General features: G+C 46.4%; 1 protein-coding gene and 1 long non-coding RNA gene across 3 annotated transcripts; one reads left to right on the forward strand and one right to left on the reverse strand.

Moving 5' to 3' along the window:
• Nucleotides 1-3,357: 3,357 nt before the first annotated feature.
• On the reverse strand, nt 3,358-4,969 carry UBL5 (ubiquitin like 5). Its single transcript, XR_004131907.2, has 5 exons — nt 4,817-4,969; nt 4,418-4,478; nt 4,127-4,210; nt 3,970-4,007; nt 3,358-3,518 (listed from the first exon to the last, which is right to left on the reverse strand). It is a non-coding gene; the product is annotated as a ubiquitin like 5 (long non-coding RNA).
• On the forward strand, nt 4,966-14,258 carry FBXL12 (F-box and leucine rich repeat protein 12). Of its 2 annotated transcripts, XM_064480267.1 has the most exons (5): nt 4,966-5,110; nt 5,348-5,566; nt 9,670-9,819; nt 9,932-10,004; nt 12,790-14,258. In XM_064480267.1, exons 3-5 carry the CDS (start codon nt 9,734-9,736, stop codon nt 13,609-13,611), a joined length of 981 nt encoding a protein of 326 aa, XP_064336337.1. In that variant the 5' UTR covers nt 4,966-5,110; nt 5,348-5,566; nt 9,670-9,733; the 3' UTR covers nt 13,612-14,258. The 2 variants fall into 2 exon arrangements, with proteins under 2 accessions (XP_064336337.1, XP_031293188.1); XM_031437328.2 differs by lacking the exons at nt 4,966-5,110; nt 5,348-5,566; nt 9,932-10,004 and having other exon boundaries at nt 9,735-9,819.
• The last annotated feature ends 317 nt before the right edge of the window (nt 14,259-14,575 follow it).

The following is a 14,575-nucleotide window of genomic DNA, read 5'->3' on the forward strand; positions in this document are numbered from 1 at the left end:
GGCGTTTATCTGATGTCCTCTCCTGATTAGACTGAGGTTATGCATGATTGGGAAGGATACCACAGAGATGATGCGCCCTTCACCAAATGATCAGTGATGTTGCAATGCATTACTGGTTAGGGTACCTATTGCTGCATAACATATTACCCCATGATTCAGTGTTTTTTTTTTTAACACTTACCATCTCATAGTTTCCATGGGTCAGGAATCCAGGCACAGTTTAGCTGGTGCCAGCAGCAGCAGCTGTGGTCTCATCTGAAGGCTTGACTGGACAGGGATCTCCTTATAAGCTCCCTCACATGGTTGCTGGCAGGACTCAAATTGCTAATACTGGACTGAGGACTACAGTTCCTTGCTGGCTATTGGCTTAGGGTCTCGCCAGAAGGCAGCTCACAACATGGCATCCAGCTTTCATTAATGAGTAAGAGACCAAGACAGAAGCCACAGTCTCTCTGCAACCTAATTTCAGCAGTGATATATCATCACTTCTGCCATATTCTATCTGTTGTGATAGTTTTGATCACTTGCTTAAGGTAGTATCTGAACTCATATTTTCCCCTTTGTGATGAATATATACCTTCAGGGAAGATACTTTTGAGATTGTGCAAATATCCTACTTCTGCTTAAATTTTACCCCACAATTTTTAGCATCTGTTAGTGCATTCCGCCTACAGCAGTTATTACTATGGTGATGCAATGGCGGGTGATTTCTTATTTCCCTCTTTCCTTCTACAATTATGTGGAATTCTTTTGTAATGAAGAGTTGTCCCTTCTCCCCCAACCATTTACATAGTCAGTTATTTATTTTTATGATCATGGGCTCAAGGATATTTATTTTGGGGGTTACAGTCTAATACTACTGTTATTTTGTTGCTTCCATCCTTTGTATTTGAGTACTTCCTACTTCCTGGTACAAAAGATGCTCCAGGTTCAGCTTGTATGTTCCCTGCCCTAGCTCTGGAACCAATTATTTCTCCTAGAAGCCCTGGTTCCTTTTATTGGAGATAATTTAGAAACCAAGATCTGGGTGCTTGGTGTGCTCATTGATACTGAGGTGTCCCTGCTTCTGGTCCCTCTAAGTGGATGAAGCAAGGAAACATACATATATATGCACACATCTGTATTTCTGCACATGTCTGTCTACATATTAAACAAAACCCGTGACACATTAGCTAACACTCAATTATGAGATCTAAAACAAAAACAAAGACAAAAAACCCGTAAGTTCATACTGATGCCTCCAACTCTAATCGAGCTCCACAGGGTTCATTCTAACCACCTCCTTCTACCGCACCCTCTCCTGGTTTTATTTGTAACTTCTTTCTCCACCAGTGAGACACCTGGCTCTAATTATCTACAATGTATTTATCCAATCCTGTGTGTGTATACATGTACAAAACTAGTTTCAGAATTGCTAAATCACACCACTGTGAGGAACATATTTACCAACTGCAGTACAGTGTTTCTGTGTAATTCTTTTTATCTTTTGCCTTATAGTATCGGGGGAAAATACTCTTTCCTCTAAGTTATTTAGGTCAGTTCCTTTCTTCCCCACCCCCTTCAGTGTGGTCATGTGATTCCCTTGTAATACAGGCAGACTCATTTGACAGCCTGCATTCCATCTTTCTCCCTACATCCTGGATGACAATTGCTGAGTCCTGCAGCCACCACATAGTTCTAAAAAGGGCAGTTCCATCACCACAAAAATCCTTCCACACCCTTTTATGTTTAAAAAAAAAAAAAAGCAAAACAAATAAAAATCAGAAAAATACTACCTAAAAAGAATGAGACAGGTAATCTATACAGAAAGATAAAAAGTAAACCATAAAAAAGCAAACTGCTGAATGGTATATGACTATTACAGAGTGTATAATTATTCCAACTGTATGACTGTATGAAAACCATAGGTTGTATTTTGGAAAATTTCTGGAGTCACTCAAATCTGTTGACTGCTGCTGTTGGAAAGGGTGGTATGAAAATAAGAAAATTAATTTTTAGTAGAAATTTGGATTTTGTAACAACCAGATATTAACACAGTCATCTTTTAAAAACAAATGGAAGTTTACATAAATACATTGAAAAACACCTGACCTCGAAGAGAGAATGGGGCCAGGGGTGGGATTTTACTGTTGGCCTGTACTTATCTATGCTGATTTGAAAACAAGGACTCACCTTGTCAAGGTTGTTGTGTAATTAAAAAAAAAAATTGTTGGGTTCGTTTTTTAAGCAGACAGGTGAGGAGACTGAGCTCTAAGCTTTAAGAGTAGGAAGAGCCGGGTACCAGGAAAGACATTTGTGACATGTCAGGAGGAAGCACAGTCCTAGGGACCCGAGAGAAGCCAAGGGGGCGGGTTGAGAGGAGGCTAATGGAGACCAAGGAGAGACCATCCTTAATGGACCACAAGTCAGCATCCCAGGTAGCCCACAGGTCTGAATCCCAAGACACTTGGTGGCAAAAGGAAGACAGAAGGCTGGGTGGAGCTTGGGGGCCAGAGGAGGGGCAGTGGGCTAGACTTGAATGTGGTGGTTAAGTACTGAGGAGGATCAGCCAGGTCAACGTTAGAGAGGGGAGAAGGGATGGAGCAAGGTGCTGAGTGAAATTCTCAAGACAGCTCCAGGATGTGGCTCTGGGAAAGGACAGGGCCAAGTTCAACCCCAGGATCTGTGGCCAGGAGAACAGAGATGGGGTGTTTGGTGTCCTGTCTACTCACACCTGAGGAAAGATGGCTGGAGACAGCTAATAATGCCAGGCATTCCTGCTGCTTTAACAGTATAATCTTATCCAGATGTGGGTGCCATCATGGTCCCACTGCTAATGATCAAAATTCAAACCCAGTTGTCTGATTTTTGAGGCTGGGTTCTTATAGCCTATGCCACACTGTTTCACACTGTCCACTAGGATTTCATAAGTGCCAGGAACTGTGGCTGCTTCACCATGCTTTCTCTCATCTTCACAACACACCAATGAAGTAAACATGATCAATTCCAGTTTGGATAAGGAAATGAAGGTTAAGTAACTTATGCAAGGTCACAGTTCATGGCAGAGCTGGGATTCTACCCACAATGTGTTTGAATCCAAACCTGTATTCCTACCTACATCTACTGTCCTTACCCAGAGGCCTCTTGATTTACCAGGGTGACAATAATCCCAGGATCTCTTGACCTTCAGAGACACATGGCAAACCCCAGAGCTCTGGTCTTCCACTCAGGCTCCCAGTCTACTGGCTGACTCTTCCCTCATTGATCCAGTCAGTCTTGAACTCATTATCTGCAGCTGGGCACTGAGAATATGGTGACAGCCAGACACCAACCCTCCCCTCAAGAGATAGCCCTCATTCAAAGATGACAGCAATGAAGCAGGCTCCAACTTTTTATTAACATGAGTTTTTTAAAACAAGCATCCATACTAGCATGGGGGAGTGGGGATGGGAGAAGAGAGGAGGCCACAGGGGAGCAGGAAGAAGGAATTCTGCTCTACTGGTAATAAAGCTCCAGGTTCATCCCATCATGGATTTCATCTGAGGTGAAGGTGTTAAGGAATCCTCACTGTGGGCTCTATCCCCACCCTCTCATCTCTCACCGATGGGTCAGGGCGGCTACATTTTGAACTGGGACATTTCAATTTGGAAAAAATCCAAACTTTAATTAAAAAGAAAAAAGTTCGTGCTCTTTTTCTACAACAGACACGCAAGTCTCACTCCACCCTGACCTCCTGTCCACACACAGTTGGAGCTCAGTAATAAAGATTTTGACTGTAATGTGTCCAAGTCTTATAAGCCAAATCAAAATATTTCACCAACCACCCTCCTCCCTCAACAAAACTACATAGCTCCCATTTTCTAAATACCTACCATATGCCACATACTAAGTTAAACACATGTGCATAACGTCATATAGACTACATTATTCAACAAAGAGAACCAAGTCTGGGTGCGCAGACCCTTCCTCAAGAAGTCACACAAAGGATACAGTCCCCCAGAGACACGTGGTCCTTAAAAATCGTGTACCTATGGGATAAAAACTTTTCAGAAGTTCTGCCTAAGCAAAAGGCTGGCTGCTGCGCTTCCCCAAACCAAAAGCTTCTGGCCTGCTCCTGTCCAGAAGCCAGCTCCACCACTGTACTCACCACTTCTTCAATACGATCTTGTTCCAGCGGGTGCCAGTTTGGGCTGCAATCAGCTTCTTAAGGTCCCCGATGGTGTCATCAGTGCTGGGCGCAGAGGGGTTAAGGAAAACGGAAGGGGAGAGGGTGGGTGGAGCGCGGACGAAGGCATTCTAGGGCTGAATGCACTCTGCCAGGACCCCATCTCCCCCCACCCTCCGGTTTAACAAAAATCACCCTGCAACAAGGGCTGAGTTGCCTGCTTCATGGCAAGCACACCCAGGAAACCACTGCCTCTCGACCGCCAGTGGATACTTGCACTTAACGCGGACCTTCTTCCCCAGACGGTCGTTGCAAACAACCTCGATCATCCTGTCTGGAGCGACAAAGGGTGGGTGTCGGCAGGTAGCAGAATCAGGAATTCAAGGGTCCGCTAGGCCCCAACACCTCCGGTTATTGAGTCTTACGTTCACGCCTTCCGCAGTCCCCCATATCTGAATACTCCTGGTCCCCAAGTACCATGTCCCAGGACCTCGAACCTCAGGCGGCTGCAGACCCCAGGCAAGCGTTTACCTCCCCCCGCCCCCGCCCCCGCCCCTCCCTGCTTTAGGCAGCCTGAAGGCCCAGCTTCGCCTCTCGAAGGGCCGTGGATCCTCAATGGCCGGGTCCCATTAGCTTTCCCCAACTCCGGACTTCTCCACTTGGCCCCCTTACCTCGAATCGCTGGGAACCAGCCGATACCACAACCTCCTCGCTTGAAGGCAGAGCCGGGGCAAGAGTCAACGCTAAACACCGGAAGCGGAAGTGCGTAGTCGGAAGTTCCGGTCCCCGCTCCGCCCAGTGCGGGTTAATACCTCGCGGAGTTTGCAGTCGCAGGCTGGGAGTGGGCTTGCGGTTCCCAGGAGCCGCCTAGGATTCTCGAACCTGGGCAGGGGGATACCTCCGGAGGGGGCGTGGAGCGGAGTGATGGTCCCGGCTCGTGCGGGGCAGGGGCGTGGAGAGTCAGAGGTCAGGGGCCGGCGCCCAGCCGTTTGAATGCCGTTGGTCGAAGGCCCTTGGCTGTGCCGAGATGCCCCGTGGTGTGGCATCTGGTGGGGATGCTAGGGGCGCCCGGGAGACATCCAAGGGGAGCGGGGATGACCTCCCGTTCCTGGGCCCGAGGAAGTCTCTAACTACAGATTCAGGGCTACGGGGAGCCTGGCCGAGTCCTGCAGTTATCCTGTCCGACCCTCTGCCTTCATTCAGGGCTGGGCCTCGGAAGCGTTTTGCTCACCTCTTCCCACCGGCTATCGCGCCTGCCCCCGCCTCCCCGGGACATCTGGAGTGCAGACTACAGTCAATAAGCGAAGAAGCCTTCTAATCTTGGCCTGGATACCAGCACTTACCAGAACGGAGTTCACGTTGCACGCCAAATTGCAGCACTGATGACGAAGCTGGAAACTGCACAGATGCAAAATCTCCCAGGTCTGTATCTTCAAGGGAAGTCGCTCCCGTCCTGCAGAGGGCACTGTATACCAGCTCCTAACCTTACCTTACAGCCCCAAAGCAGCCGCCGGACTGGTCTGGCTCCTCAGGGCTGCTGGAACAGGGGACACCTCTCCCTAACTGTTGGAACTAACTGTTGAACTGTTCCTTCTCAGCAGACAGGAGTCTCCTAGTTTAGTGACCCTAAAAGGATTCAGTCTGAAGAGGGGCCACTACTTCTGATTCACCCCATCCACCTTCTCAAACTAGGTTGTGAGATTAGGTGGAAGACATGAGAGGCCATACTGGGGAAAGGGCAGATGCTCTGTAACCCTGTCAGCGCTGCCCTGCCTTAGGGAACCGGCCCAGGAAGTCCCACATCAAGTGCTGGACTCAGGGGCCTTCCTGCCTCAGAACTTTGCAGAATCCCTGAACCCTACAGAATCCCTCTGAGTGGGCTTGAGAGGGCAGGGGATCTGAATGGAAGGCTTAGTCAGATTGGAGACCCAGGCTTTTGATCTAGACAGATGAGTCAAAGCCCCAACCTCACCCCTTAATTTTTTTTCACCCCTTAATATTAAGCTGTGTGGTCTCAACACTTACCTTCTCTGATTCTCATTTTCCTCATCTATGGAAAGGCGATAGCAGTCCCCACCCTAGGATGGTAGTAAGGATTGGTCGTGGACCATCCCCTGACAGTCCTCTTGCAGAAGAACAGATGAGGCAAGAGGGAAGATGGGAAGGTCAAGGGGGAGCTTGAGGGGACTGACGTGCCTGAGGAAGTTTGGAAGGAGCACCTCTGCATTCACATGGAAATACTGGGGCACACCAGGTGTTGATGGTGGTTACCACTAGATGGTGGAATTGCTGAGTCTTATGTTCCTCTTTGGTGCCTTTTGGGGGTTTTCCCAGATGGTTTACAATGAACATACTTTTGTAATTAGAGGAAAAAGTAAATGTTATTTTTTATTAAAATAAGGAGTTTGAACTTCTCCATGTTGGATTAAAAGGTAGCTCAAACACAGGGTCATGATGCTGAGTTATGGGCTGGGGGAAATGGGAAAAGGGTGAGGAGTGCCGCTGAAAGGGAAGGAAAATAAAGTCTGGGGTTATTGAGGGGTTGGGCTCTATGGGGATCTACTGGGGGGCTGCCAGCCCCAGATGGGCTAAACCATCCCCAGTGGGGGTTGAGGGGAATGGGAAGTCCCAGGACTAGACTGCCACTGCTGGGAGGGGGAAGGGCCTCAGGAGACAGCACCCCTCACCGTAGAGACCTCTCCACATCCTGGTAATTAACATATGCAGCTTCCTACGAAGGGACTCAGTGACCATCCATTGAGGGGTCCAGACAGCCCTATCCTGAAGGATCTGCTGCCAGAGCTGCTCCTGGGAGGAGGTAGATGCTTCCCAGGAGGGAGAGTTCTAGGTCACAACTTAAGGAGCAAGCTGGGCAGGGCTCCTCTGTGGCCTAAGTTTCTGACCGAGAGGAAGGAGCTTATCTGTGGGGGTTCCTATACCGCCGCTCCTGTATGCTTGGTGGGGTAGGAAGATGATTCTTAGGAAACCCCTGTAACTAACCTGGGGGTGGGGACACCTGAGTTCTGCTGAACTTAAAGGTTCACCAGAAGGGAAATAATCTTAGAGGTGGAGAGAGTTGCTGGGGAGGTCCCTTCCCCCAACATCTCAGCCTGTCAGCTGGCCTTGGAGATGTAGCAGTGACCAAGGCCAACCTGCCAGAATTCAGTCTGATACAGGAGGAAGACAAGTAAAGAAGAAGACAAGTGAAGAGGTCCTTGCAATACAGTGTGACAGGTGCTGTGAGGGAGAGCCCAAGGTACGGGGAGCAGAGGCGGCACCGCCCGTACATGATGGTGTGGGCTTTCCAGAGGGAATCACAACCCCAGAGCACAGTGATGGAGGCCTGCACTCTGGCATCAGAAAAATCTGGGCTTGTGGTCCTGGCAAGCGACTTGCGGTTCTTTTGGTCTTTCGTGCCACAGTCCTAAGGAGGTTGCCAAAGCATGAAGCATTTTTTCTGTACTCTTGTTTGAGGAAAAATATCAAAGGGGTTGGATTTATTAATAAACACTTGGAACTTCTTTTTTTTAAGGTCACGCTTGTACATGGTAAAAATTCAAGCAGTACAAAAAGTTTATGTACAGCAGCATAAAGTTTCCTTACCCTCCAGATCCCAGGCCCTCCCCAGGGACAGCTACCATTAAAAGTTTTCATTTTCTAGAGATAGTCTCTGTGTCTTCAAACGAGTAATATGTAGCCTCCCAAGAAAAGGAGAAAACTTTGCAGATGTTAATAACACATTTCAGTATAGCACAGGGAAATATATTCAAGATCTTGTAGTAGCTTACGGTGAAAAAGGATATGAAAACAAATATATGTATATTCATGTATGACTGAAAAATTGTGCTGCACACCAGAAACTGACACAACATTGTAAAATGACTATAACTCAATTTAAAAAAAAACACATTTCAGTAGAGATAGGGACTTTGTATTTTCAAGTAACATACAGCATTTTTAAGTTATGTCAAAGGGCAGAAATAAATGAGTTAGTTTTTATACAGGCATTTATATATAAAGTGAACCACATACTATATATATCCAATCTGATCAAACTATATACACTGTTTTCTACACTTTTTGTTTTTTAAAGCAAATGATATCCTTGAGATTGTTCCAAACAGTGCAGAAAGACCTACCTCATTCTTTCTGACAACCTGAGATCCTGGAGGTGGGGTTGTTGGGCCAACAGGGGCTGCAATCTGATTTGCCAAACTGTCCTCATCAATTCTGCCCCATTTGCAGAGGTTGAAAAGGTCTGTTTCCTCACATCAAGCCAGTGTAGATATTTTCTGGCTTCCTCATCTTTCTTAATCTGACAGGTAAATTGCCACAGGGTTTTTACTTTTTATTTATTAATGGATAAGTGTGAGCATCTTTTAAGCTTTTAACAGATCTTTTCAGCTTTACTCAAGTATAGTTGATATACAAAAATTGCACATATTTAAAATGTACATCTTAATGAGTGCATTTCTTTTTAAGACAGTTTTCAACATTTCCAATTTCTTCTTTATTGCCTTTATAGGATCTTGGGACTGTGATTTGGCAAAACCTATTCAACATTAAACTTCACATGTCCTTTGTCCCATCTATCCAACTCCTGGTTATTTACCCTATAGAAATAACATAAGAGATATATTATATATGTGTGTATACCTACATATGTATGTACATACATACATATATTAGAGAATGCTTAGGTCCAATATTGTTTGTGGTAATAGATCTGGAAGCAGCCTGAATACTCATCAATACAGGAATGCTTGAATAAATGTCACTGTCCTTAAGAATTGCAACTTTAAAAATGAGTGACGTGTATCAGGAGTGAGTATCAATTCAGGCTCTGTGGAGAATGTTTTGGCACTATCAATAAAAAGGAAAATTCAACACGCCTTTTAACAAGCTATTTCACTTCTACAAATTTATCCTCGTGCACAAGTATCAAAAAGCATTATTAAAAAGAATTTGAAAGCGAATATATATATGTTCCTATATGATTGTGCTGTACACCAGAAATTGACACAACTTTGTAAACTGACTATACTTCAATAAAAATGTTTTTTAAAAAAGAAATTCTTAAAAGTGAAAAAAAAGCGTTATTAAGTAAAAAAGTAGGGACCTCGCTCTCCGCTGGGTCCGAGCGCTTGGTCCTGCCCTCAATCCTGCCCTTAGGGCTTGTTACCGGCCCTGCCACGCCTTCTGGGTTTGGTCCTCGCCCCTGCCCCGCCCTCTGGATCGCGTCCCCGCCTCGGTCACGCCTTCTGGGCGTGGCCTTCGCCTAACCACGCCCCCTAGCCTCCTTCCCGCCCTTAGCCCCACCCCGAGGCGACGAGTTACCACCCTAGCCACGCCTCTCGGGCTTGATCCCAGTCCCCAGCTGCATCCTCGGTTCCGCATTCAGATCCCGCGCTGATCTGGCGCCAGGGCTCAACCACGTCCCAGCAAGGGGAAAGCCGAAACTCTGCTGGCCGCAGGAAGCCGAGGCCACCGCCCCGCCCTCACTCTAATTTCCCCCTGCTTCCTAGGGCTTCCCCAGGACGAGTCCCGGAGTCCCTTTAGCCGGAAGCGGAAGTTCGTGTCGGTGGGATCATGGCGACTTTTGCCGACTTGCCGGACTCGGTCCTGTTGGAGATCTTCTCTTACCTCCCTGTCCGGGACCGGATCCGCATCTCGAGGTGCGGCCCCGCCCCGCGGGGGGGGGGAGGGCCGGGCGGGGGGCGCACCCGGAGATGCAGATCTGGTCCCCGCGGGGCCAGGGTCGATCTAACGGCGGGTCCCCTCCCCCAGGGTCTGTCACCGCTGGAAGAGGCTGGTGGACGACCGATGGCTGTGGCGACATGTCGACCTGACTCTCTACACGGTACGCGGGGCCGGCCGGGCGAGGACTGGCCCTCTAACCCTGTATTTCGGACCAAACTGTCCCTGGTGCATCCCCGGCGCAGCGCTTACTTGCTCCGCTGCGACCTCCGGGCCTCAGTTTCCCCATCTCCAAAATGGCTATAACCAAGATCGTGCAGGGAAAGGGCTTATTGATGAGTTTTCATGGAGAAATCATCTCCCATCGTCAACTTACTTCCAGAATTAACCTCCTGAGTGGTGCCACCAAACCATTTCCACTTTCTCACGTTGGTATTTTTTGTTTAATTATGAACTATTTCAAATATATATATATATATATGGGGGAATTATGAACTATTTCAAATATATATATATATATATGGGGGAAAGTATAGCTCAGTGGCAAAGTGCGTGCTTGGCATGCACAAGGTCCTGGGTTCAATCCCTAGTACCGCCATTTAAAAAAATAATAATACATAAATAAATAAATAAACCTAATTGCTCCACCCCCCAATGAAACAAAAAAAAGTTAAAAATTTTTTAAAAATCAAATATATATAGAAACGTAAAGAGGATAATATATCTGAAAGCACGTACTCACCATCTAAATTTAACCTTATTTAACTTCTGGCCTTATTGGCTGCAGATCATGTGAAACACATACAAATGTTTATATGTACATATGTGCATACAACATTTATAGATATGTTTTTTTGCACTTTTCGAACCCCTCCTCAGAGGTAACCGCTATTACAAAGTGCATTTATACCCCTTCACGTTGTTACTTATTTCCTATGTGTGTGCCCATAAGGAATATACAGTACTGTTAAGGTGTTTCCGAAGTTTAGATAATGCTATTCTACTATTTAGATAATTAGATGCTATTTTACTTATATATCCACCTACAATCGGCTTTATTCACACAATATTGCATTTGAGATTTATTCCAATTGACACTTGTAAATCTAATTCATTCCTTTTAACTGCTGTTAAATGAATATAGCAAAATTTGTGTATTTTTCTGCGGACAGACGTTTAGGTTATTTCCTGCTTTTTACTGTTACAAACAATGGTCTAAGGTGGTGTCTCAAACTTTACTGTGCATGTGAGTCACCTACGGGGATCCTGCTAAAATGCAGACTCAGATTTGGTGGCCTGGAGTGGGGCTTCAAGATTCTGACAACTTGAATCTAACAACTTCCCAGCTGTTACTCATGTTTCTGGTTCTCATTCCACAAGAATGTCCTTGTGTTCATTTTCTTGAGTTCAGGTGTCAGTTATTCTGAAACCTAGAAGTGCAATTTCTGAGACGTAGGGTCCTTTGTAATTTATTGTTTTCAGCTCTTCATCTGCAATTCCCAAATCAAAAAGTCAGCAAAGTGGAAAAGTTTTTTTGTAAGCTTGGCACAAATTCATTTGGTGGCAAGACCTGATGTGAGCTAGTAAAGGCTATTAATGTCCTTTTTTCTTTACCCCACTTAGAATAGTCATGTTATACTGAAAAATATTAATCTGATAATGGGGTGTCGCCCTCCACCCTTCTGATGGTATTATATATGATATTTGCACCGAATTAATTCTTTTTAAAATTAATTAATTTATTTATATGGGGGTACTGGGGATTGAACCCTCAGCCTTGTGTGTGCTAAGCATGTGCACTACCATTGAGTTATAACCTTCCCCCTGCACTGTATTAATTCTGAATTCTGAAACCCATCTGTCTCCAAGAGCTTTGGATAAGTAATTGTGGCCTTGTGTAGAAATTATTTTTATTGACATCACCTTTTTAAAAAATGACTATTTTTTCTGTATTAGTTTTTTCTATAATTTTATTATGAAAAATTTCAAACATACATAAAAGTTAAAATAATAGTACAGAGCACATGAAGTTGCCCACCATTAACATTTAATTACATTTGTTTTATTATCTATTGACCCCTTTCCATCCATCGATCCAATCTTTTATTTTTCAAACACATTTCAAAATAAGGTGCAGACAAGAGTCCGCTTCATCCCTAAACACTTTAACACATGAAATAGAGATTGACTAGGACATTTGTTTGACATTTCTCTTTTTGAGGTATAATTTTTGAAAATCACCAAGTCATGAATAATTCTTGTAAAAATGTTGAAGTCATAACTATGTAGCGGGATGGATGTTAGCTAGACTTACTGTGGGGATCGTTTCACAATATATACAAATATCGAATCATTATGTTGTATACCTGAAACTAATGTAATGTTATATGTCAATTATATCTAAAGTAAAACAAAACATAAACAAACAAAAAAAGGCTGAAGTATTGCCACAGTTGAAGCTAAGAGCCTTTGACAGTTATCCCCTGGTGTCCTCAACCCTTTCCCAGAATAACTACTGTTATAAGTGGATTCCACTCTTACTATTGGAGTATTTCCTTCTATTCCACCTTCTATGTGTGGTTACAAGAGCAAGACTGGCCTTTGGAATCAGGCTGTGTTGAATCATAGCTCTTCACTCACAACAAGAGTCTGGCCAATATGTTTTTCCAAAGGTACCTACTACACAACCAGCTTTCTAGTTTGATGTTCAACACTGAACCTGGCAAATAGTAGGCACTCAATGAAAATTAACTATTATGGCTGGAATAATTATGCCCATATAAAATAGATAGTATTGTTTCTTTTTCTTTAACATCCAAGGTATCATTTTGCCACTCTTGCCTGCATATCTTGAGGAGTAACCCTCGTTAGTCTCTCCAGGCAAAGCAGGGGCCTTGGAAGATGCCCCCTATTTCTCAGCCAGTCACCCTCATCTCTGGTTCTTACAGATGCGACCTAAAGTCATGTGGCACCTCCTTCGCCGGTACATGGCGACCCGGCTCCATTCCCTGCGGATGGGCGGCTACCTGTTCTCGGGCTCCCAGGCTCCCCAGCTGTCCCCTGCCCTGATGAAGGCCCTGGGCCAGAAGTGCCCCAACCTGAGGCGCCTGTGCCTGCACGTGGCCAACCTGAGCATGGTGCCCATCACCAGCCTGCCCTGCACCCTGAGGACCCTGGAGCTGCACAGCTGCGAGATCTCCATGGCCTGGCTCCTCAAAGAGCAGGACCCGACCGTGCTGCCCCTGCTCGAGTGCCTGGTGCTGGACCGCGTCCCCGCCTTCCGCGACGAGCACCTGCAGGGCCTGACGCGCTTCCGCTCCCTGCGCTCGCTCGTGCTGGGCGGCACGTACCGTGTGACCGAGACCGGGCTGGATATGGGGCTGCAGGAGCTGAGCTACCTGCAGCGGCTCGAGGTGCTCGGCTGCACCCTCTCGGCCGACAGCACCCTGCTGGCCATCAGCCGCCACCTCCGAGATGTCCGGAAGATCCGGCTGACGGTCAGGGGCCTCTCGGCCCCCGGCTTGTCAGTCCTGGAGGGCATGCCGGCCCTGGAGAGTCTGTGCCTGCTCGGGCCACTCATCACCCCAGAAATGCCTTCCCCAGCTGAAATCCTCTCCTCCTGCCTCACCATGCCCAAGCTCAGGGTCCTGGAGCTGCAGGGGCTGGGCTGGGAGGGGCAGGAGGCTGAGAGAATCCTGTGTAAGGGGCTGCCTCATTGTATGGTCATTGTCAGGGCCTGCCCCAAAGAGTCCATGGACTGGTGGATGTGACCGACCCACCAGTCCCTGGGACCCTGCTCAGCTTTCATTCATGAGCCCTGGACCTCTGAGCAGCCCCTTGCTGAGGGCAGGTAATCAGGCTGGAGAGGCCTGAAAGCCACATGTAGAGAGAACCCAGGCCTTGGCGCCTTCAGATCATTGGAAACATTGTTTGCCAGCTGTGTGGCCCCTGTGACATCAGCCAGCCTCTCAGGGGCCCTGTCCTCACATCCAGAAATGAGGAAGACTATAGCTACCTCATGGTTATGTTGCAAAGCCTTACTCTACCAGCCCTGGGCCCAGAGAGGGTCCTCAGTGAAGGGCCATTCTCAGGACCAGGACGAATGCAGAAGGGTGGGTTAGGAGTTAGGGAGGCCTGAGGGGCCAAGGTCCCTTAGGAAGCCTGGAAGGGCTGTCTACGCATGTGCTGCCACGCACTGACACACCACTGACACACCGACACACCATTGACAAACTGACACCATTGACAGACCGACAGGCACTCTGGAGACTCAGAGAGAAGGGCAGATGCAACTCATGCTTTGATGATCAAAATGTTAAAGGTTCTAAGTTGTACTTTCTGTATTTTGTATTCTATACTTTCCAAGTGTTCCCCAATATATATTATTTTGCTATTAAAGAAAAGGAATCGTGTTTTTTTTAAAAAAAAAGCATTCAGTTTATTCAACAAGTTTCTTGAGCCCCTGCTATTTTGTGGACCCTGCTCTAGGTCCTGGGGCCACAGCAATGAACAAAACACACAAAACCAGAGAAGGGGAGAGAGTATAGCTCAGTGGTAGAGTGCCTGCTTAGCATGCACAAAGTCCTTCATCCACCCTCATACCCTAGTTTAACTACAGTACCTCCATTAAAAATAAATAAATAAAAGCCCAATTTCCGCCCCCCGCAAATAAATAAATAAATAAAAATAATTAAACACACACACACACAGACCTGAGAAGAAGGTGGGATGATA

This window comes from Camelus dromedarius, chromosome 27 (assembly GCF_036321535.1).
Source record: "Camelus dromedarius isolate mCamDro1 chromosome 27, mCamDro1.pat, whole genome shotgun sequence".
Classification (NCBI taxonomy): domain Eukaryota; kingdom Metazoa; phylum Chordata; class Mammalia; order Artiodactyla; family Camelidae; genus Camelus; species Camelus dromedarius.

Coding starts and splice junctions, on each gene's coding strand:
- FBXL12 (XM_064480267.1), top strand. CDS start 9,734: ATGGCGACTTTTGCCGACTTGCCGGACTCGGTCCTGTTGGAGATCTTC. Junction 9,820..9,931: donor GACCGGATCCGCATCTCGAG/GTGCGGCCCCGC, acceptor CCCCTCCCCCAG/GGTCTGTCACCGCTGGAAGA. Junction 10,005..12,789: donor TCGACCTGACTCTCTACACG/GTACGCGGGGCC, acceptor TGGTTCTTACAG/ATGCGACCTAAAGTCATGTG.